A 22,829-nucleotide genomic window follows, 5' to 3' on the forward strand; every position below is an offset into this window, starting at 1 on the left:
GCAGGTGTGTAAGACAGATATCTGGATTGACCACATTGAGGAACTGGGAAGGAGACAGAGGACTGGAAACTGTCAGGGTGAGAAGAACTATCCTCTGGTATGAGAAAGTTAAACTTAAATTCAAAATGGATGATGAGACAGCATAAAATGATGAGAATTCAAAACAAGAATATTTTTCACAGTCAAATGATTTAACAATTTTAAGAAATCACCAATCCTATCAAAATGGGTAAATATCTTCTTGTTTCAGCAGATGTTGTGGGGGAAGAACATTAAAACTGCAGAAAGTAGTGGGAATTCTGCACATTGGACATTCTCGGGGTTAGCATCACTTGGTGCCACCAAAATGGGATATTGCTTTGATGACAGAGCAGCAGCCTCCAGTTCTCTACAGAGACTTTGCTGACTGCTCTGTGTGACTTGATGTAATGGTGGGCTTAGGAGGCTTAAAGCGCAAATGTAAAATAAGTAAATTTTATTAGCCATATATCCCATTAATTTTTAATTCTTGAATCAAAATGGCTAACAGAATATATAAGCCTTTTTGACTATTCATAACATTTGATAATTCTTATGCATATTTAATGTTTTTTTCTTATATCTATTGCTGCCTGTGGTTATTATTTTAAAAGAAAGATCATTCATAACCCTTTCAATGGTAATATTATCTTAATTTCTCATTGTGTTTTAATGATCCTGAGTTTTATAGGCCATTCTGAATGTGTTTCTAAGACAGTTGAGGGTCTTACAGTGTATATCTAAAGCTTCCTATAGGAGTCTGAGGAAGTTTATATCTTTTCTATACCCCTTATTATATCTTATTCAATACCCCTTATTTATTTGTATATGTGTCATTTGTACATGCATTCAAGTATTTCATTTTTTGGTGTCATATTTTTGTATTTATATCAGTTTTATAAGTATGATAGGTATGATCCTGTAAAATGATGCCATACTTGTTTTGAATGGAAATATACAAAATAAATATAGTTTTGTTGAAACCCTCATGAAATGTTTTATTTAATGATATCTGGTGGTGCAGAATGAAAAACAGAAATCATTATCCCCAAATTAATAAAGTAATGACAGCCGTTTTATATCACAAACATATGCTTGCATTATTATAAGTTTTAAATCCAAATTAATCATAAGATGGCTTTTCAGATTCTCATGGAAACCCAGTGTCACCCGAGGACCAAGTGAGCCTTGCTCAGCAGATCTCAGACGTGGTGAAGCAGCCCGCGTTCATAGCAGGGATCGGGGCAGCCTGCTGGATCATCCTCATGGTCTTCAGCATCTGGCTGTATCGACACCGGAAAAAGAGGAATGGACTCACTAGTACTTACGCGGGTATCAGAAAAGGTATTCCCTTTCCTAAGTTTTTCATATTTTAATATTTGTAAAACTCTTGAGTTTAATGTTTTACTTCAAATTATTTAAGATCATATATATCCCATCTTAAATTATTTTTGTATATAAAGATTTTCAAAAAGACTTTTATTTTATTGTGGTATCTACATATTAACTTCTCTTGTGTAGCAACATTACAATTAGGGCTTACCGGTTTCTTAGGGCCCTGTTCCTTTAAAATATATTTTACCAAGGTAGGTCTAGACTTGGCCCTGTTTTGTTAGGAATTAATTTATTGCTTTTTATTCTTGAGGGAAATTTTGGATTTCCTTGTTATAGAAATTATAAATACATGCCTTGAACTGTCTCACACAGTTTTAAGGTAGGGGGAGCATTGTTGCCCTTTGTGAAGCAAAAAAGGCAATACTACCATTCGATTACTTATAAAATAGTCCTTTCTTGGTGAATATGGAATGCATGATTGAGTGATGCACTTTTGCTTACAGAGAGGTTTAGCACCTTTTTATTGTGATATTTAAAATTGTAGAATTGAATATGTGTATGTTGTTAATTAGTGATGGTGATTTTTTACAAATATGTTTATTATTTTATAAAAGAAAGTTTACTTGGCTGCTGTTATTTACAATTTTCAGGATGAACTAAATATGCCAAGATTTTTCACACCTTTGCTACATATCATCAAATATGATGATTTGTATTTTTCATTCTCTGAGGAGATTGTTAGCAGTATCAGATAGATAATCCCCCCTGGCCCCCAAATACATGCATCAACTCTGGGCCTCAGGTCTGAGCTGGAGGTTGGGTGGCTGTAAGTCCTAGTTTTCAGGGGACAGTCCAATTTATTATTTCTGGTCTTCCTTTTTGCTCTCAAAATTATTTCTGGTCCTCCTTTTTTGCTCTCAAAATTGTCCTGGTTTAGATGACAAATTATACAAATTATAGGGTCTATACTTGAGTCTAATACAACAGTTTTGCTTTGCTGAAAAGCAAATTTAAAGAGGATTACCAATAAAATCATCTTTTCTCCTACCATCACCACCTTTTTTCTATTTAATTGTCAATACAAATTAGCATTTCGTATACGTCTTGGCCAGGAAAATTCTTTTACCCACTTTATGGAAAATTTAGAAGTTTTAATGCTAGCCAGAACTTGAATGTCCTTATACATTTATAAAATAGTCTGGGACGGCAGAAATAGTGGAGCTCTCAGTCACAAGGAGTCTTGGCAAGAAAGAGTCAACACAAATTCATCACTAATACTATACAAATAAATGTCTGTGCCTCCTGCCTGTGGCTGAGCAACAATCTTTTCATGTACATACATTTGCCTTAGCATCATCATCCTTAAATATGTTTTTTTCAGATATGTGTTCTATCTAGAGATGAAGCACTATGTCAATATCCCTGCCTGTGAAATGGAAAATGAGGGCTTGGAGGTTACTGCAAAGAGAACTGGTGCTCATTATGTATACAAAGTAGAACAATGTCAGGCACATGTGTTACTGTATAAAACCTTTGACTAAAAAATGAATGCAGAGACGGGGTTTGTGGGTGTCTGCGTGTGGTGGAGTGGGGAAAGAGTAGGGAGGTTGTCTTTGTTTTGAAATCTGATTTGAATGAGGAAAAGTGACTAATTAACATATAGATGTGGAGTCTCTTGTATTCTCCAATCAGAAGACCTCCATCATCAACTCCGTTTTGTGAACAGCGAGTCAGTGGAATCCAATGTTTCTTTTGATGACAAAGTGCCATACCTGTGTGATTGTAGCAATTTAATGCTCGACATTGTCTTAAAATACAAAAATGTGACATGAAACTATTCTTCTTTTCTGAGATGTTCCTTTTCCTTTACTAATGTACTGTGAGCATGCTGACAAATGCCCATGTGCTCTTTCTGCAAAACCTATTAAACTAATATCATTGTCCTTTCAACTAGCTTGTGTTTAAGCAGAAATCATAGAACATAATTACAAATGTAATTTGATGAGCATTTGATTCTGCTTTCCTCACTTTGTCCTGTTGGCACTTTTTCATAATTCTGTTTCTATGCAATTTATTTCAAAAAGTGCATTTTGGGATCTTAAATTTTCTATGCCAAAAAACAGTGCCGGTGATTTTTTTAAAAAAAGGGACGTGAAATATTGTAAAAAAAAAAAAAAAAAGTAAAAGAGCTTATTGACTTATAACACATCAAGCCAGAGTGTCACTTTGGAAAATAGTGAGCATTTTTAACATTTCCCCCTTACATTTAGCTATCAGTGTGACATCTGCTAGTTCACTCAGTACCCCTGTCCACATAGACTCACATATTGCATCAGCATCACTTGAGTACACAGAGAGTTTATTATATTATTGGAAGCTTTGAGAATTAAGTTGTTCTTTGGTGTGCTAGCAGTGAAAATTTCATTTAGACTGACCTCTTTTCATCTCTTCTTCAATTCCTCAAAGTGGGGTTAGCAGTTAGCTAGGAGAAGTAATGGCAAGGACCTTTCATATCTCCCTGGTGTCCTTGTGATTGCAAATTAATGTTCAGGCACTCCATTCTCACATGAATAGCTTTAGTTTCAAATGTACCTTTCTATTTTTTCTTTTTTTTTTTTTTAAAAAGACTTGTTACTATGGCTCTGAATTTTTGAATGTAGCTAAATTACATTGACTTTCTGAAAAGACCTGTCTGAAAGAAAACACAATAGAATTCTTAAGACAGGGACTGCTATGCTGCAAATGAAGGCCAGGGTATAAATTAGGGACACAGATTGAGGTTTTTGCTTTTGTTCTTTCTAGTATGCTCAGAGATAGAGTGGCTTCGTAAGAGATGACAGTTGTAGGGGATGCTATAGCGTCCTAGTTTGCAGCCCCAAAGGCTCTGATCCCACAGTAAATTTCTTGAACAGTGTTCAGATGTGATATAGAAAATACATTTTGGCAGTTTTTTGATACATGATAAGCAATCAATATTCTAGTTTGTTTGTATTAAAGATTTTTTTTTAAAGCAAACTTTAATCTTAGAGGGAGTAATGTAGATTTCCTTGCTTTCTTTACCAGGGCAGCGTTTAGTTTAAATTAACGTGAAGAGATTGGAAAATAAGTCAATCTCCTCCCTCTATGAAATGACATGGAAATTGCTCTGGTGTATCCAACACCTAGGAATGGGAGAAGATAGGAAAAGTGGGGGAGGCAAAGCTGCTACTTTTGAGGGCTGCAGTTCAATTTCAGGCATTATTGATTAGATTAAGATTTATAACTGCAGAGAGAGTGAAGGTTTTCAGAGGGGTTTTATTGTTCTATTGTTTAGCTTCTACTGTGGCATTAAAAAAATGTTCAGTTCAGCCCACTCCTAGAAAGCTTCTAAATGTAAACTCTAAAAGGAAAATTAAAGCCTAAAACTCCACATTTTTTCTGTACATTCACAAATCTTTATGATGTTAAGAGTGTAGTTTATATGATATCAGGCATTTCTGCTCAGTGAAACAGTTTAATTTTACGGTTCTCTTTGTTTCAGTGTGTTCTTTCCTTTCCTCTCCTTTTCTCCTGTCTCTCTTTTCTTTCTTCCTTTTTCCTTCCCTTGCTTCTTTCTCTCTCTCTTTCTCTCTCAATGATGAATACTTAAGTGCACCTAGTAGTCCACTTTAATAAGCATTTACTTTCAGATTTCTAGATAGGACTCCAGCAAGACAGTGATAATTCTTGTTTAAGAATCCATCATCCAGTGTTTGGAAATGATTAATAGTGGAGAATTCCTGTTTGTGCTAAAGCCGTGAGCTCAGTCTGTGTTACTAAATGCAGGGTCATTCACAGGCTAAGCTAGCACAATTCCCCTCCTGAGTGTACTAGAATGTCAGACACTTCAGAATGGAACCTGTAGAGACAAGCTTCTTTTTCTTAACCTCAGATTTGGTTTTATTCATATATCAGTGTCAGAACTACTGGCTTAGTTATTTACATTTGTTTTATGTTCAGCTGTCTGCTTGATTTATACTAATGTGATATGTTCCCTTTCTCTCTTCAGCTTAATAACTGGTTTATATTTTGTTTTGATTTTTCAGTCCCGTCTTTTACCTTCACACCAACAGGTATATATTTGCACTTACCCTCCTCCTTTCCTTTGTTAGTTTGGCATGGGTTGTACTGTTTCTGTTTTTATTTCATTTTCTTCAGTGAGTTGGGGGAAAGGACTTAAAACAGAATATAATACTTCGTTTACTTACGCCAGGCATGTATGTGAAGTAGAAATGGTTGGTGTTATTTATTCACAACTCCACATGGCATCTTAGCCGTGTTTGCATGTGTTTCATTAAATAGACACACTGTTTCTACCCTCGACATGATTTAACATGCTAATGATCTCATTAATTATTTCATACTTGGCAGTGCATTTTTTTCTCTTAACTTAAGCTTTCAAGTTTTCCAACAAAAATTTCTCTCCATTCTAATTCCCTGTTTATAGAATCAATGTTGTTAAAGGGAACCAAAATATCTAGCACATGGGAAAGATAAAACTTTTCATTTTCCCTAAGTCAGAATCCTAATATTCTGTTCTATTCAGTTTCTTTCAAAGTGGGTCCTCTTCTGTCACCTCACCTCTAGTAAAAGGTGTACCTGTAGTTATGCCTCCTCAGTCTTAATCCAGTTATTGTAATCACTGGGAACAGTTATCTCTGTCTGACAGACTCCCAGTTTGGAGTTCTTCTAAGAAACAGAATTTGGCAGCTTTAAAAAACATATTTCTACTTAGAAAATGTGTCTGTATTTACAGAAAGGCTAATCTTCTTAACCCCTTGCCTAACTATGTGCAAATCTGTTTTTGTTATGGGTAAATTTTTATATCCCAAATTTATTAAGCTGAGAAGGCTTTCAAGAGCTTTAAAATATATTTTTTATCACATGTACATGTCTGATGAAAATATAATGAGAAAGGGTTTCCAGAAACCACAATAAAAAATAAGTTGCATTAATTAATAGTCACAAGTTGGCATGTATCTTTGTGTGTGGAAAGAAGGTTTAACATTTATCTTTGTCTTACTGGTACTCATATTTCCGGAAGAATATTCTAGTATGGGTTTTTTTCCCTGAATTTAAGATTACACACGTATGAAATCATGAAATTATATGCTATAATAAATTTAAAATAGAAATATATGGGAATCCTAATGTACAAATGGGTAATAGTTACATTTAATAAAAGTGTACGAATGTTTTTCTTTTGCTTGTTTCTCTACCTTGTTGAAACATTAGGAAAATAAGAGTGATATATATTTAATCCTGTACAATCTTTTAAAAAATTACTAGTTGTATCAGAAATCTGGTACATCTTGTGATGATTTTTGCAATGCTTTTAGGTAGGAAGGGAGAAATAATTCCATTTTAGAAAGATGCTCATGGATATAATAGCTTTTGATATATAAATGTGCCTGTTAATTGTGTGTTTTTTTTTTTTTGTAATATTCTAGTAACTTATCAGAGAGGAGGCGAAGCCGTGAGCAGTGGAGGGAGGTAATTATCTTGCTTGTTTTGTAAATCCTAAAGGGAATTCCAAATATTTCTTCTTGTCTTCCTCAGTGACACCACTTTCTTTGTTTAAAAGGTTTAACTTAAAGGTGAAATGTGTTTAAATCCTTCAGAAAGATTCCATTCAGCTGTGCTGTTGAACCAAGCTATTTAGCACAAATGCAGTTGACTGGAGCGGGTGCATCTTCGTCAATGGCCACCAGAGGGAGGACTTTAACCGAAAAAGACTGACTTGCTGATTTAGCAGATGATTAAAAGGAGTTAAAGTGATTAAGCTGTGGCACTTATGAAGATTAAGAAATATAGCTAGTTAACAGATACTGTCAAAGAAAAAAGTGTTCATCTGAAAACCTGCTGAACACAGCAGTTGCCCATAAGTTGTTATAGGTTATGTTTGTTTGTTCTTGTTATGAATTCGACTTCACATCCCCATTTGCAGGGAAATATGTTAAACTAAAAGAAGAAATCTTAGTAGCTGGTTAACAAAGAAGTTTTTCTTCCCCTCTAATTAAAATAAGCCTCAATCCGATAGCTATGATTTTTGGTAATTATTATCCAGTGAACTTTAAGGTATTCACAGAGAAATCACAAATTAATGTGACAGGCAGCTTAAAGGGGCTGAAATAAGGTATAAGTTACATGAACCAAGCATCAGGATTTTCCACAATATGATGATTAAAAAAAGAAAAGTAACGTTTAGCTTAAGGTTTAAAAGGAAAAAAACAAAAAAATACTTCCATCCAAACCATTTTATAATTCAAATTCAATGAACTTATTAAATTCCCTTCTTTCTTCAGTTGGATAATGTGGTTGTTCCTAGAAAAACAAAAATGAGTAAGATATTATTCCTCAGTCCAAAGAACATACCATCTAATAATTTAGTTTGTAACAAAGAGCAGTTAAAAAAAATGTTGACCTTTAGCCAATGCTGTACAAATTTGGCAACAAGCACTGGCCTTTTGTTTCCTGTTTACTGCTAACTTCCTGTTTTCATACCTGTGAAACAAAGCCAGCCACTGAAAGACCCAAGAACTAGGGAGGTCTTCATAGGGAATAAAGACACTTGATTCACGAGTTAAACAAGGTCATGTTTTTGCATTCAGGGAAATTCCATCTAAATCACAGTCCAAGCAGACATTCATGAAAGAACGTTTTCTCTTGAGTGAATCTGGAGTGCTTGATTATATATCCACCTCATTACATGTGTATATTCATTACCGTAGACTCAACTTTCTCATTAATCAGAGCATATGAAAGTTTTCCTGAGCATCTTCTATAGGTTTTGCATTAGCTTCTGTGCTTGGGCACATGTGGGTCCTAGTCTAAAGGAATTTACCCCTGCACAGACCAAATTATCACATGGGAAACAATGTCAGGAATGCATAGGTAGCAAATGCTAGTTTCTACAACAGGACTGAAAAATTACAAAGTTCCTGAACAATCTATTTGGAAATCTCATTATATCATAGTACAGACATAGCCTTTTAAATTTAAAAATGGACTCCCTGGCAGAGAAACTGACTTATTTTGAATACTAAATAGAGGTGATCATTTTCCTAAATGAAATGATAAGAGGTGCGGGAACGTTACAGAGGCAACAGTTGAATAAAGATCATAGAGTCCGTGCTCAACATGATAGTTATATAAACAATTTGAAATTTATTTATTCATTCAATATATTGAACACCTAGTATGTGGCAGGCATTGTTTTAGTTGCTTAGACTGCATCAGTGAGCCAGGTGCATAAAAATTCCTGCCCTTGTGGACTTTACATTATACTGCAGAAGATACAAGATGAATAATAAACATTTTTTAAAAAGTCAACTGTTCAGTATCAGCAGTTGACAACTGCTATGAAAACATAAAGCACGATAAGAAAATTAGGGCTGCCTTAGTAAGAGGACTCATTCTAAGCCATGTGTGCATGTGTGAGAATTTGTGTGTGTCTGTGTTTTGTGATCCAGTGGAATAAGAGAATGAATAGCAAACCAAACTGCTGTACTGACTTCTCTTGTATCCATTCCTTAAGCACTGGTTTCCCCCATGAATCTCAGACTCTCTGAGTCCTCACTGGACCTCCCACCTCACTAGGTTGATGACACCTAAACCAAAACCTTCTAGTCATCCTCTTTCACCTCCTGCATCCATTACTGCATTTGTTGATCCTCTCTTGCCCCTTTCACTCTGACAATATTGTTTCATTTCAAGCACTTGCTCTCCTTTGCCTAATCTACCCCCAAAGCTCCCAGCAGTCCTCCCTTCATCTGCCTTCATCAGCACAATTTCCTGCTAATTCCCTTTGCCCACTAGAGACAGAATGATGTTTTGAAACGCTTGTGGATCATGTCTCTGAGCCGCTGAAAATCCCATTTTCAACAGGACCAACCACGTATAGAATATCAGATCCAAACTCAGCATAGTATGTGAAGCCCACAAACTCTAGGCCTTTGTAGACTCATTTCAAAACTCTATGTGCCAGGCAGGGTGTGGTGGCTTAAGCCTGTAATCCCAGAGCTTTGGCAGGCAGGCTGAGGCAGGAGGATTGCTTGAGGCCAGGAGTTTGAGACTAGCCTAGGCAACATAGCAAGATCCTTGTCTCTATAGAAATAAAAAATTACCCAGGTGTGATGATGCATACTTGTCCTAGCTACTTGGGAGGCTGAGGTGGGAAGATCCCTTGAGCCCAATAGTTCAAGGTTACAGTGAGCTATGATCAAGCCACTGTACTCCAGCCTGGGGGGCAAAACAAGACCCTGTCTCAAAAAAAAAAAAAAGCCACTATGTTCCATACCCCACTATCCACTCTGTCAACTCACCTGCCATTCACCAATATTGTACTTTCTTATATGTTCTTGCTACGTTGCACATGTATTGCATTAGCCTGGAGTGTCTCCCCCTCCACTGCCCCTGGTTGATGTACTGGATTTCACCTGTTGCGTTCTCCACCAGCTCTGTGCTGTGGAACTACCATTAAGCACCTAACGTGAGGTACTGCAGTGATCTGTTTATATCAGAGATCAGCAAATTATGGCTCTTGGGCCAAAGCCAGCCTGCCACTTGTTTTTGTAAATAAAGTTTTATAAGAATACAGCCATGAGTATTTGTTTATACATTGTCTGTGCCTGCTTTTGAGCTACAATGGCAGAGTGGAATAGTTACCACAGAAATTACGGCTTGCAAAGCCTTAAATAATGACTGTCTGGTCCTTTACAGAAAAAGTTTGTCAACCCCTGGTGTATATGATTGCCTCTGACAATAGAATGTGAGATCCTGGAGTATAGAGATTATTTGGTTTATTTCTCAATAAGTGAAAATTGTGTAATGTAATAAATGTAATTTATTGCATTACATTTAATAAGTTTAATAAATTACATGAATTTTACCTTTGAAAGATGTCATTAATAAGTATCTAAGAAAGGACTTAATGAGTTATTGAATAAATCAATGTCAGAAGACCTGAGTTCAGTCCTTGATGAAAATATATTGAGTTGGATTATTTCCTCTAATAAAAAAGAAGGTTATCTAGAATTCTTCTAGTTCTCCAAATTGTAAATTTAATTATTCCAAGAAAGGAGAGAAGGAGGATTGTGATAAGCAAAGAGACTTTTTCCCAACTTGAAAAGGATAAGGAACTTGTGTGATAATCCAGGGGAAGATCTCAGAAATATTAAGCTGCTGTTTGTATTCATTTGTTTTCCGTACCTGAAACACCCCAGTCACCTCTTCCAAAAAACCTACTCAAAATCCAAAAACCTACTTAAAATCCAAACAAAAGCATAAATCAGGGAAAAGCAGAGAAAGCCTAAAAAAGTGGGTGGGAAAGTCAGGCTAACCTGGTAGAGAATGACAATATGACAATACCGCCTTTCTTGTCAGTGGGAGGTGAAAAAGAAATAGAGCTCAAGCCTTGCTTCTCTAAATTATTGACAATTCCTAGACCTATCTCTGGCCTTTAAACCTATCTGTGGAAAGAGAAGACAGCCTACAGCCTGACAACTCTTAATGCTAAGCTCCTTCACCATTTTTACCAACTCTTGGACCCCACAGTGTTTTATTTTGTGATTTTGCAGTTCAAATAGGCTTTCTTGGGGTGAGTGATTAGAATATCTGAAGAGAAGAGGAGGAATTGAAGGTAACTGCCATATAATTATTAAGGTGCATTTGCCCTCTTTTCCTTCAAGACACAGATCTATCCCCTTAATACATTATATGATAACATTATTAATATACTAATATCTTAGGCACATGTTAATCACTGTAACAACCATGTATTTTGCTTCTGCTCCATACCTTAAGGTTAAATGTATCAAGGCAGCCTGTGAAATTGTTAGTTTAAAAAGACCCTAACGTCCTTGTCAGAGTACATGCAAATGACCTTGAGTTCCTCGAAAGCCTCTGAAATACACACATGGTATTTTAAGGTTCATTATGGACTAGTAATCATGGCTCAACTTCTTCCTTAAATAATTGGCATTCCAAACTCCAATCTAAACAGAAAACTAGGATGTAAATCGTTCCTTCTACTTCCTGTTGGAAATCACCCATGTGTATGAAAAGTTCCCTCAGCCTATGATGATATCAAAGCTTTCACTGAAAAAGTATTTTTCAGAGGGAATCATAGTATAAAATATATAGTATAAATAGTATAAACATATTGTTTATTCCTTTTGAAACATGTAAGTCAGACTGTGTAAAAGTTCCTCTTGACCCATACTTCAAACTTGATCCCATAACATCTTTACAGTGTCAAATATAGATTTTATTTTTAGTAACTTCCACAATGATAACATTCATGGTTGAAGTTCAAGGGAAATAAAATAGGAAACTAAAGATTACTAGATGCAGGATTCCTGTAACTAACATCTATTTCAAAGGTGTCAGATATCTGTGGTACAGCTTGCATTTAAATGTTTAACATTTCAACAATTAAGCAACATTGCTCTTCAAAGCATGTTTTCATCAACAATTTTAATAGTTAATTGACTCCGTTTTAAGAGCTTTATCCTGAATTTCAAGACTTTAGACATTTTCTTCACTCTTCCTTTTATTGAGAATATTTGGGGACTTTAGGAAATTTCAGCACTCTCCAGTATATGGGTTTATAGCCTCTTAGATCAGAATGTGAACTCTAGGGCCAGACTGCTTGAGGCTGACCCCCAGCTGTGCCACTCACTCACTTTATATAACTGTGCATAAGTTTCATAACCTCTGTTAGGTATCCCCATTTCCTTATTGTTAAAATGTAGATAATAATAGTACTCACCTTGTAAAATTGTTGTGATGATTAAATGAGTTCCTACATGTAAAGAACTCAGAATAATGCTTTGGATATTGTAAGCAAAGAGCAGATATTTATTTTTTACGTCAATATATATACATATACAAATATAGGAATCATAAATCCATATTCTTCATTTGAATTGAATTATTATTCCTCAAATAACCATCATTCGCATAATAAGTTTCCTCAGTTGACTACCTATGTGGCAGAAGAATAGGAACCATGGAGTGTGAAATGTCAGGTTCTTGCTCCCCAAGTAAACGGGAAGTATAGCATTGCACTTTCACACAGGAAATGAAACCACAAGGAAAATCTTTGCAGAGTCCGTAGTGTGCCAGTCTGTTTATTGTGGGCCAGACAGCACAGCATACATCATCACCTCTTTTGCTGAATTATCACATGGAGTCAATGTTCAAAAAGGACATGAGAAATGCCACTCTTGGACTCCAGTCTGAGTCCCTGGCACTGGTGGTTCAGGGCTCCCATTAATAATTGCAAATGTACTTTGCAATCCCAATGCGCAGTGAAAGAGGATTAACGTCTGTTGTGCCAAAAAAAAACATGAACACTAATATTCCTTTTAGTGGGCATCTTTCTTTTACTAGACTTAATTCATTAACTTTTCTTTGTTTATGTAGGGACTTAGGACATTTTACATTGTCACCATCAGAAAATGTTGACAAGCTTACAGAACTATGCACTGAAACATCGATGAGGCTCTGTTCAAAACGTCACTGAGTCCCGAACTCACTATTTTTGAAATATGGTTTTGAAGAAAAATATGCAAATATGTTTCATTTGAGGGACACATTGTCTAAGTAAAGGAGCTTGTTCCATTTTTTAATGAAGTTGTAAGAGTCATACTTTTTGAATGGATCAAAAATGAAGAAATGCAAACTATCTTAACTAGGGTATTTTTAAGCTACTAAAAGACTGGAAAATACATCTATCCATATTTTCAGATTCCATGTTTGATTTTTAATCACTAAGACTTAAAGCAGAGTAGAACATTGATTTTAGGTCTGCCAGTTTATAGAGTTATGGCTATGGAAACTGAGGTACACCCCAGAACCTTAGATCACAGTTGCCTTGTCTGTAAAATAAAAGGGATAATACTATCATTTAGAATAGTTCAACAAATTATTTATGAAAATAATGAGATGAGAAATTTGTTGTAATTTTGAGTAGAAAATATTATTTTCTGTTCATATAACATTTGCTTTTATATATTTTGTTCTTTAGGCCAGGACTTCTCAACATCAGTGAGCCTGCCACACAGCCGTGGTTGGCAGACACGTGGCCAAACACTGGCAACAATCACAATGACTGCTCCATCAACTGCTGCACGGCAGGCAACGGGAACAGTGACAGCAACCTGACTACCTACAGTCGCCCAGGTTAGGGACACAGAGAGAGCTTGACATGTACACGCTTACCCATAGTAATTAAAAATAAAAAACTTCTTAAAAAGCACCTAGCCAGAAGGAGGATAAGTTTTCTTTTCCTCTCTCTACATGGAAAGAGAAAAATTGATGAGCATTTGGATGAAATATTGACTATTGTATAGCAAACTAACCTGATTCAAGTATTTTCTCCATCCTTAAACCTCCATTTCTCACCCACCAAGAAAATTTTCCAAGAGAATTAAGAATATAAATTACAGGATAGATAGCAAATAAGGAAAAATGAAATAATGTGAAAGTGTTTATCTTTATAAGAATACATTGAATTATAATTTTTAAAATAAAATCTTGAAAATAAGTAACTATAATAATTATTTTCAAGATTTTTAGGAATAACACAGATCAAAAGATCAATAAATCCATACTTAGAGTGAGCCAAATACTTTAATAGCACCAATAATTATAATCATACAACAATAACAAAAAATTTTAAATGAAAATTAACTGAAATTTTAAATCAGATTTTATAGTATAAAAATAAATCCTGAGAACACAACATACATATAAATATGTATATAAACATACATATATTTATCTTTCTCAGGTGTGTATACATACATTTTCTATTGTGTATTTTTGGTTCAGAAAAATGGGTGAGTAAATTACTTTGCTTAGTCTCATGTTAAAACATAACAGTAAAAAAATGGATGTGGAGGATTCAAGATTTAGAGGAATAAAAATCACAAATAATTTTTCACAAAACAACCCAAATATTCACAATATAGGGAACATTAAAAGAATTGTAAAGAATCTATATGACAATAAAAGTAAAATAATACATGAAATTAAAGAAAAGAGAAAGACTGGGTAGCATTTAAGTAAAGATGATATGCACTGTAAGGAACAAATCATAGGGCAATATGTATGTCTACCCTTAAAATAAGCCTGAGTTTCCACTGGATATGGATGCGACATATCCGTGTGACCAAGTCTATGTCCTCCTGAGCTCCATATTCTAGTTGCTAGACAGAGAGAGTAACTGTAAATAAAAGAAAGGCTGTGCTGAGACCCATAGGAGAAAAAAAATGGTCATATCCATTTAAATTAATATGTAGAGCTATGTGGTCCAATATGGTAGCCACTGGCCACATATGACTATTTAAATTTAAATTAATTAAATAATATAAAATTCAACATTCAGTTCCTCATTTGCACTAGCCACATTTCAAGTGCTCAATAGCCACATGTCAATGCAGAGTTAGCACGTTAATTTATCATTTTTAAAAGATATCAAGTTAAAAACTAACATTAAGGTGTTCTATCAACATTGGTGCCACTTTTGAACTACATGAATAAAATAAAGGTATTTTTACCATTGTACCTTGACCAATTTTTTATTTTTAAATATTTTAATTTTAAAATATGATTTTAGTTTTTCCTATGGTTTTAATATTTTCAACTACAGATAGTAAATATATCTATATGTATTATTTAATTTCCAAATATTTCAGTGCAGGGAAAATTATGATTTTAGGCTTTATTTGATTCAATGATCCAGGATACTATGATTCATTTTGTCATCATCATTGCCATTCTGTATTTCTTGGGATGTCATTATGAAACCATCAGGAATTGATTACATAGCATCTTTCCCTGATAATGGTTATCCTACATGACCAAGATAAGAACTAATAAAATTCTCCTGAGTGCTATTTACTCTTCTTTTATCCTCGTTCTCCATATCTTTTGAGTAGAAGTACTTTATAAAATATTGAATTCTCAAGTTTTTGATCTGTGGATAGAATTTTTTCCCTTTTTCTGAATTTTCAACTGATATGCTTTGTTGCTTCAGCAGCTAACTAGTAGCCTCAATCAATACAGTAACCAAAGACTAGAAAATCTATGGTTGACACATAAAGATATTCACATATATATATATATATATTATTTTAGGAATTTCTATTAATGGGGTTGTCAAAGGAAAATTATGTTAAATTGGAGGAATTATTTACTTCAGGACTAGCAAAAATTCAAAATTATTATCTCTATACAAATTCTGTATATCCTCTCCTATTCTCTCAATTTTAATTGTTTTCTTTAGAACATACATATGGATATTTGGCCCTTTTTATTCACCCTATTCGTCTTATTTGAGCTTGTTTGTACTTCACACAACAATTTTCTTGTGACTCGCAAAGCTTCTTAGAAAGAAATGTGAAACGAATAACCATGCAGAATGACTTTCTCCTTTTCCTCTCCATTGCACATAGCTGATTGTATAGCAAATTATAACAACCAACTGGATAACAAACAAACAAATCTGATGCTCCCTGAGTCAACTGTTTATGGTGATGTGGACCTTAGTAACAAAATCAATGAGATGAAAACCTTCAATAGCCCAAATCTGAAGGATGGGCGTTTTGTCAATCCATCAGGGCAGCCTACTCCTTACGCCACCACTCAGCTCATCCAGTCAAACCTCAGCAACAACATGAACAACGGCAGCGGGGACTCCAGCGAGAAGCACTGGAAACCACCGGGACAGCAGAAACAAGAAGTGGCACCAATTCAGTACAACATCATGGAACAAAACAAACTGAACAAAGGTGAAGAGCTTTGCTTGTCTTCCCATCTTTTTCTGTACTGATACTCTAAAGACTTCAGCACTAGATGCTGAAACTCGTCTGAGACTAGCAAGTAAAATCTTTTCTTTTGTTACTAAGATTTTTCTTATTTCTTTGGTTTCGGAATTTCCAGTGTCAAAGAGTTAATTAGCACAACAATGACCTTGAAAAATTCATTTCATAATAATATATAAGTATTTTCAAACGGTTTTGAGATTAATTTAAATTTAATAGTAGGTGAGGGATTGCTTAGGACAGACCATCTTTTATTCATAAGGCAGATGTACAACCCTCACAATATCTCACATTTTCAATAAATAGACTATCCCATTCTTTCCACTTGAGGATGGAAGATAATTGCTTCTACATGGTCCTATAAACGAATGGCATTTTTATATCAACCTGAAGAAAAATAATTAAATTATACTTGAACTGGAGAAGTGGTTCAATTTGTTGTATTTCTCCTACCTCATGTGGTTAATAAGACTGCTTCAGTGTATAATTTTAGAACCTAAATTTCTGTGGTTGACCTGACTGAAGTCTGTCAGTATAGAACTTAAAGTAAATTGAGTTTAGTATTATCCTGAAGCAGCAGAATAGTATTTTATGGCCTGAGGGGAATGTTTCTCCATTGTAATGTGTGTGAGTTGGAAAGATAGATATTTGATTTCTATGTAGCCCTTCAGTCTATGGCTTTAATAGCATGGTTTGCAAAGTTATACCTCTAGGAAAAAAAAAGGATTGCTTTCATTTGAATAGTTGGGGTAATGCTGTGCAAGTGTCCAGGTAAAGAATACTTTGTTTTGGTAGATTAAATTAGAGACATAGATTTATTTTCTTTGGGCTTGAGTTGGGAACATTTTCTTCAAGAATAAACCTTATTGCACTTAGAAATTACAAAAATATAACTTAAACATTTCGTTTAATTAAGGTAACATTATATGTTTTAATTTGATAATAAAGTACATCTAGCCTTTTCCCAAGTTTAAGAAAGCACTTGATTGGTGTACTATGCCAGTTTAATAAATATTTATCAGGACTCCTGGATAAGTTTGTGACAAAGAACGACAAAGATAAATAGGACAGCTTCTGCAATCATGGAGTTTGCAATGGTGATTCAAACTATTGTCACATTATTTCTCCACAGTGTATGGTTTTACTGTGGACTTCGGAAAGCTCTGACAGCCTCCATACAAATATTTCAGAACTCTGATTTATTGTTTATACTGCTTGTAAGCAGATTTGGTATGTCAGGCTATAATAAAGAACCTGGAATGCAACTAGATGACAGATTATTACTGACCACATTCCAGTGACAAGCTTTTCATTTGGATTTTCACCTTTGCCCAAGTAAGCAGAAGCATTTCTGGGGCAAATTAAGATATTTTGTTTTCTTATCATGGATATATTTTTTCATTAGATATAATCTTGCTGACAAGTTTCAGTTTTATTTTTTAGTTTATTATAATTTATTTTTTATGATTTGCAGGCATGTTTTCATGATTTCTTATTTTTAAAATTATTTGTTACTATTAATATATTATTAAAATTATATGTATGTATATACATTTGGAAAATAAACCTTTATTTATTTATTTATTTTTAAAGACAGGGTCTTGCCCTGTCATCCAGGCTGGAGTTCAAGTGACCCAGTCATGGCTCACAATAACGTCAAATTCTTAAACTCAAGTGATCCTCTTGCCTCAGCTTCCCGAGTAGCTGGAACTATAGGCTCACAACACCATGCCTGATGAATTTTTAAAATTTTTATTTCTTGTAGAGATGGGGTCTTGCTATGTTGCCTTGCTGGCCTTGAACTCCTGGCCTCAAGCAATCCTCCTGCCTCAGCCTCCCAAAATGCTGGGATTATGGGCCTGAGCCACTGTGCTCAGCCTATTAACCTTTTTATATTCTGACAATCTGAATATAAAAATGAAAGAAAAAACAAGGCAATTAAATGATTCAATTAGTTTCTTTACTGAGAAATATAGACAAAGCAAAGAGATGTGGATAACTCACAAAGAGAAAATAAATGTTTAATTTTTTTCCATCTGAAATGTCCAGATTATCGAACAAATGATACAATTCCTCCAACTATCCCATACAACCAATCATATGACCAGAATACTGGAGGATCCTACAATAGTTCAGACCGGGGCAGTAGTACATCTGGTAAGTAAGGAGAACCAAAGAAAAAATCAACCTCTCCTGTTTAGGATGATGCATTCCAAGATTATGAATTGAGTGCTAATGGACCACTGTATGCAGGTATCATGTCTAATCACTTTATGTAATTTGAATACCAAGGATGGGTCTTGTCTCTGACATTTGAGGGACTGTGCCCTCACGAAACCATTTTATGTTCTATTTGGTAGCCAAAGTCTGAGTTTCCTATTTTCCTCCCTATTAATGAACTTTAGTGCTCTTAACTTTATAGGCTGTTGAAACTTCTTTTTTTTCCCCTTTAGACAAAATATAGCGAAAATTGTCACACATATAGTTCATTTGCTAAATATGTTGTCATTTGAATCTAGGCTATAAAAGCACATAACATTTGAGTACACTTGAGCAGAATCAAAAACCTAAGAGACAACATGGCCGGGCAGGGTGGCTCACTCCTGTAATCCTAGCACTCTGGGAGGCCAAGGCGGGTGGATCGCTCGAGGTCAGGAGTTTGAGACCAGCCTGAGCGAGACCCCGTCTCTACTAAAAATAGAAATAAAAATTATCTGGACAACTAAAAAAATATATATATAGAAAAAATTAGCCGGGCATGGTGGCGCATGCCTGTAGTCCCAGTTACTCGGGAGGCTGAGGCAGGAGGATCGCTTAAGCCCAGGAGTTTGAGGTTGCTGTGAGCTAGGCTGATGCCACAGCACTCACTCTAGCCTGGGCAACAAAGTGAGACTCTGTCTTAAAAAAAAAAAAAAAAAAAAAACAACCTAAGAGACAATAACGTGAGATCCTGGTATACAATAGGAACCTGTCTCAGTTTATAATCTCTGTACCATCCCTCAGTTCTTGCTCTAAAACCTCATAAAGCAATGCCACGCTGAGCCCTTTTCCCTGTGGTCTGCATGCTGTTGCAGCTGTTTGCCAGCTGTTTTCCTGGTAGGAGCTTCCTGGTACTTAAGTCCTGTTTTTCTAATTAAAGGCGATTCATTATTAGAACTAACATGTGACCAGTCACACCACAATGAGAACAAAAACAATTGATCCTGATTCTAGCATATTTCTCCAGGAGAGGGTAGAAATGGCACCTCCCAGCAACTGGACTGAAGTTGTTGCTAGGGGCTTTTAGCCAAGAGTCTTTACTCCTCTTTTGTAAAGAATATAGCATTTGTGTTTTACAATTCACTAAGGCATGTTGGTTTGGCATTTTCTAGACTGTGTTGAAATGGTTCCTATTTGAATTAAAGGAGTTTAGAAATGGCCCTTTACCTTTGTAGATCTATTCCGATTCTATTATATGTTGTTTGGGGTTTTTCTTAACAATTTAAATCTTATTAAATGACTTGCTTTCTTTTTTAAATTAACTTAACCCTGAGTTAAGAGAAAAGTTGCAAGGATCTACTTTTGTCAAAACCATATAAAATATCTTAATATTTTATTATCTCATATTATTTCATCTTTGAATCCTTAGTCTCTTATGGAGAAAATTATATCTTAGTGGGAAAAATTATGATTCGAAGTTATTAATATTCAATTGACGTTCTCCATCCTTCAGCTTAGATACCTAGATTTTGTTGTTCTGCTGCTATTTATCATTTGGTATTCTGTGAATATATGGAAAAAATGATATAAAGATGTGAAATCTGGTGATAATTAGGGAAGAGAACAAAGCAAGTAAATAAGACATAGGAGAGATTTGTATTGTTAGGTTTTTCAGGACTGATGGAGTTGTTACAGTAGATGTATGTCAGGAAATAAAGAGCAAGGTGCTAGTTAATGTCAACTTCACAACACAGGCACAGCCATCCCAATATAGGACAACTGAGTGGTGGAATAAAATAGAGACACATTGGCATTGCACTGACAATCATAGTTTGTTAATAACAGCCTATTCCTTAGCCCACACTTGGTGCAGTAACATACCAGTGCAAGAACATCTGGCTTAACAAACACTGCCATGTAACTGAAAATTCCCAAGTGACTTACAAAAAAAGGCTCATTGAATATGTTAAGACCTGTTTCATGCACCATGTGACTTGGAGCTGTTTCAGATAGGGTTAAAAAGAGTAAGACCAAGATAATTCACTGATATTAAGGGATCATATGACAAAAATAATTATAGGCTCTTTGTCTATAATTCACATATGAATCTAAAATGTATCATATTTGGAAGGGGGAATATTTTATTCCTAAATACCTTTTGACCCAAAGTTTTTCTAAAATAAATACTATAAAATGTACAGCTACCTATGTTTAAAGAATATGCCAAATCTAAAATCAGAACACTGGAGTACTTGAATAATTGTGCTATTTTAAACTACTAAGAATGTTCAAACAACATCATTTTATTATCTGCCATAATTTTATAGAAACAGTGGCTGAAAATACTTCTATCCCTTTTTTAAAATAATTTTCCTGCTTCTTTTGTCATTTGTTATATTAGCTATTCCAGCAATTATTTTCATCTGCACCTGCCTTTCTGAAGAAAACTAATAATTTCATTGTGCCTAAAACATTTCAATGGACAAGTACAAATTATATATATTCAGTGATTTAATGCAACAGTGGAACTCTAATAGATCGTATCTGTATCATATTGTATTTTAGGTTCCAGCAATTAAATAATGGAAAGGCACTCCAGAAAATATGTCTACAGCTCATTTGTTTGAGATGATAATCCATAATGCAACTAATTGCTATAGGAAAATCACTATTAATGATATGACTTATAAAATTCATTTATGATTTTATTGCTCTTTTGCTATTTATTTTGCAGTTAAGTGTGGCAGAACTTTGCTTCTTCTATTGTGCAAAGTTCTATTTAAAATTAATGAAGAAAAATGTGTTTATCTCTCTAGACATATATAAATTATAAGATCATATGTACAGAAAATAATTAACTTGTGAATAATAGAAAAAAAATGTAAAGGCCACAGATAAAAAGGTTTGTATTTTTTTTCCTTTCTAGGGAGTCAAGGGCACAAGAAAGGGGCACGAACACCCAAGGTACCAAAACAGGGCGGCATGAACTGGGCAGACCTGCTTCCTCCTCCCCCAGCACATCCTCCTCCCCATAGCAATAGTGAAGAGTATAGTATTTCTGTAGATGAAAGGTAAGAACTTCAGAACAGATGTAAGTGGTGTAATATGATTGCTTAAACCTATATTAAGTAATTATTAAGAGACTAATTCCTAAGGTCCACAAAAAGGTCTCTAAAGAAAACATTGTTGGTTAACAGGAGTTGAAAACCCTCCTCAATGATACCAAAAAAAGGAATTTGTGCTTTGGAAGTTTCTTTTGGAACTAAGAAATATATATGTATGTGTGTGTGTGTGTGTGTGTGTGTGTGTGTGCATTCACGTACATGCATATATGTATAATCACAGAAATATAATGCTCTCCTGTATATATCATGTATAAGTATATATAAATATATGATTTTGTGATTTTCAAATACAGTATTAGAACTTCTGTGGCACATTTGTAAGTTTTCATAAAATTATTGTATGGATTTATACCACAGTTGTATCCTGAAAACTTTTTGATTTTAGAAATTATCACATTATGCTGGAAACTGCAGAAATTTAAACTTTATTGAATATTTTTTATCCCCACCAGAAGAGTTAGATTTACTGATTTTTTTCATACAAGGATTTAACAAGTGTAAATAATTCACATGACAGCAATTAGAAGGTGAGTGTCCTTTTTTTTTCTTTTTCTTCTTCTTCTTTTTTTTTTTTTTTTGAGACAAGAGTCTCCTTCACTGGAGTGCAATGGCCTCATCACTGCAACCTCAAACTCCTGGTCGCAAGCGATGCTCCTGCCTCAGCCTCCCAGAGTGCTAGCAGTTTAAGCATAAGCTACCATGCCTGGCCAGTGTGCTTTTTTTTCTTATTGCAGAGTCTGTAGAACTGCACATGGTGCCTCCAAACAAAACAAAACAGCTGCTTCACTATTATGATCAAAAGACCAGAACTCACTTGACATAAAGAATTAATAACCAGAAAAATTTACCTGAAAATACAGCCTTTTCTGTGACTATTAGAAAAATTAAAACACATTCATTCATTCTCCACAGTTTTACAGTTCCAACTATACCCAGAAACAAAGCCTCAGTGCTTCTATTTTCCAATCATCTTCTTATAAAATGCATTTTCAAATAAAATTCTTACACACAAAAAAATATTTACAGGGGATTCTTATTATCCACAGTAGTTATGTTCTATAAAATTACTGTAAACACTGAATTAGCAAATACTGAAACATTACTCATAGGAGAAATACAGGTTTAGGTTCCTTTGAACCTCCGGTCACAATGTTTTTGTCAACTGACATTGCATAACTTGTTTTATTTGCGTCTTAATTGAAGATGCCTTACTTAATATGTATTGTTGATTCATTAACATGGAACTCACAGCCAATAGCACACTGTCATTCCCAAGCAAAGCTTATCTAACCAGATGTATTTT

General features: G+C 34.7%; 1 protein-coding gene across 1 annotated transcript in view; it reads left to right on the top strand.

Moving 5' to 3' along the window:
* Positions 1–22,829, top strand: part of ROBO1 (roundabout guidance receptor 1) — a 70,415-nt gene that overhangs the window by 18,198 nt on the left and 29,388 nt on the right. Inside the window, exons 9-15 of the mRNA XM_045540454.1 lie at positions 1,165–1,362; positions 5,418–5,444; positions 6,822–6,864; positions 13,403–13,557; positions 15,834–16,169; positions 18,252–18,359; positions 21,328–21,472. Of these exons, the coding sequence (XP_045396410.1) occupies positions 1,165–1,362; positions 5,418–5,444; positions 6,822–6,864; positions 13,403–13,557; positions 15,834–16,169; positions 18,252–18,359; positions 21,328–21,472 (1,012 nt within the window). The remainder of the gene's footprint in view (positions 1–1,164; positions 1,363–5,417; positions 5,445–6,821; positions 6,865–13,402; positions 13,558–15,833; positions 16,170–18,251; positions 18,360–21,327; positions 21,473–22,829) is intronic.

The sequence above is a fragment of the Lemur catta genome, chromosome 1 (assembly GCF_020740605.2).
Source record: "Lemur catta isolate mLemCat1 chromosome 1, mLemCat1.pri, whole genome shotgun sequence".
NCBI lineage: Eukaryota > Metazoa > Chordata > Mammalia > Primates > Lemuridae > Lemur > Lemur catta.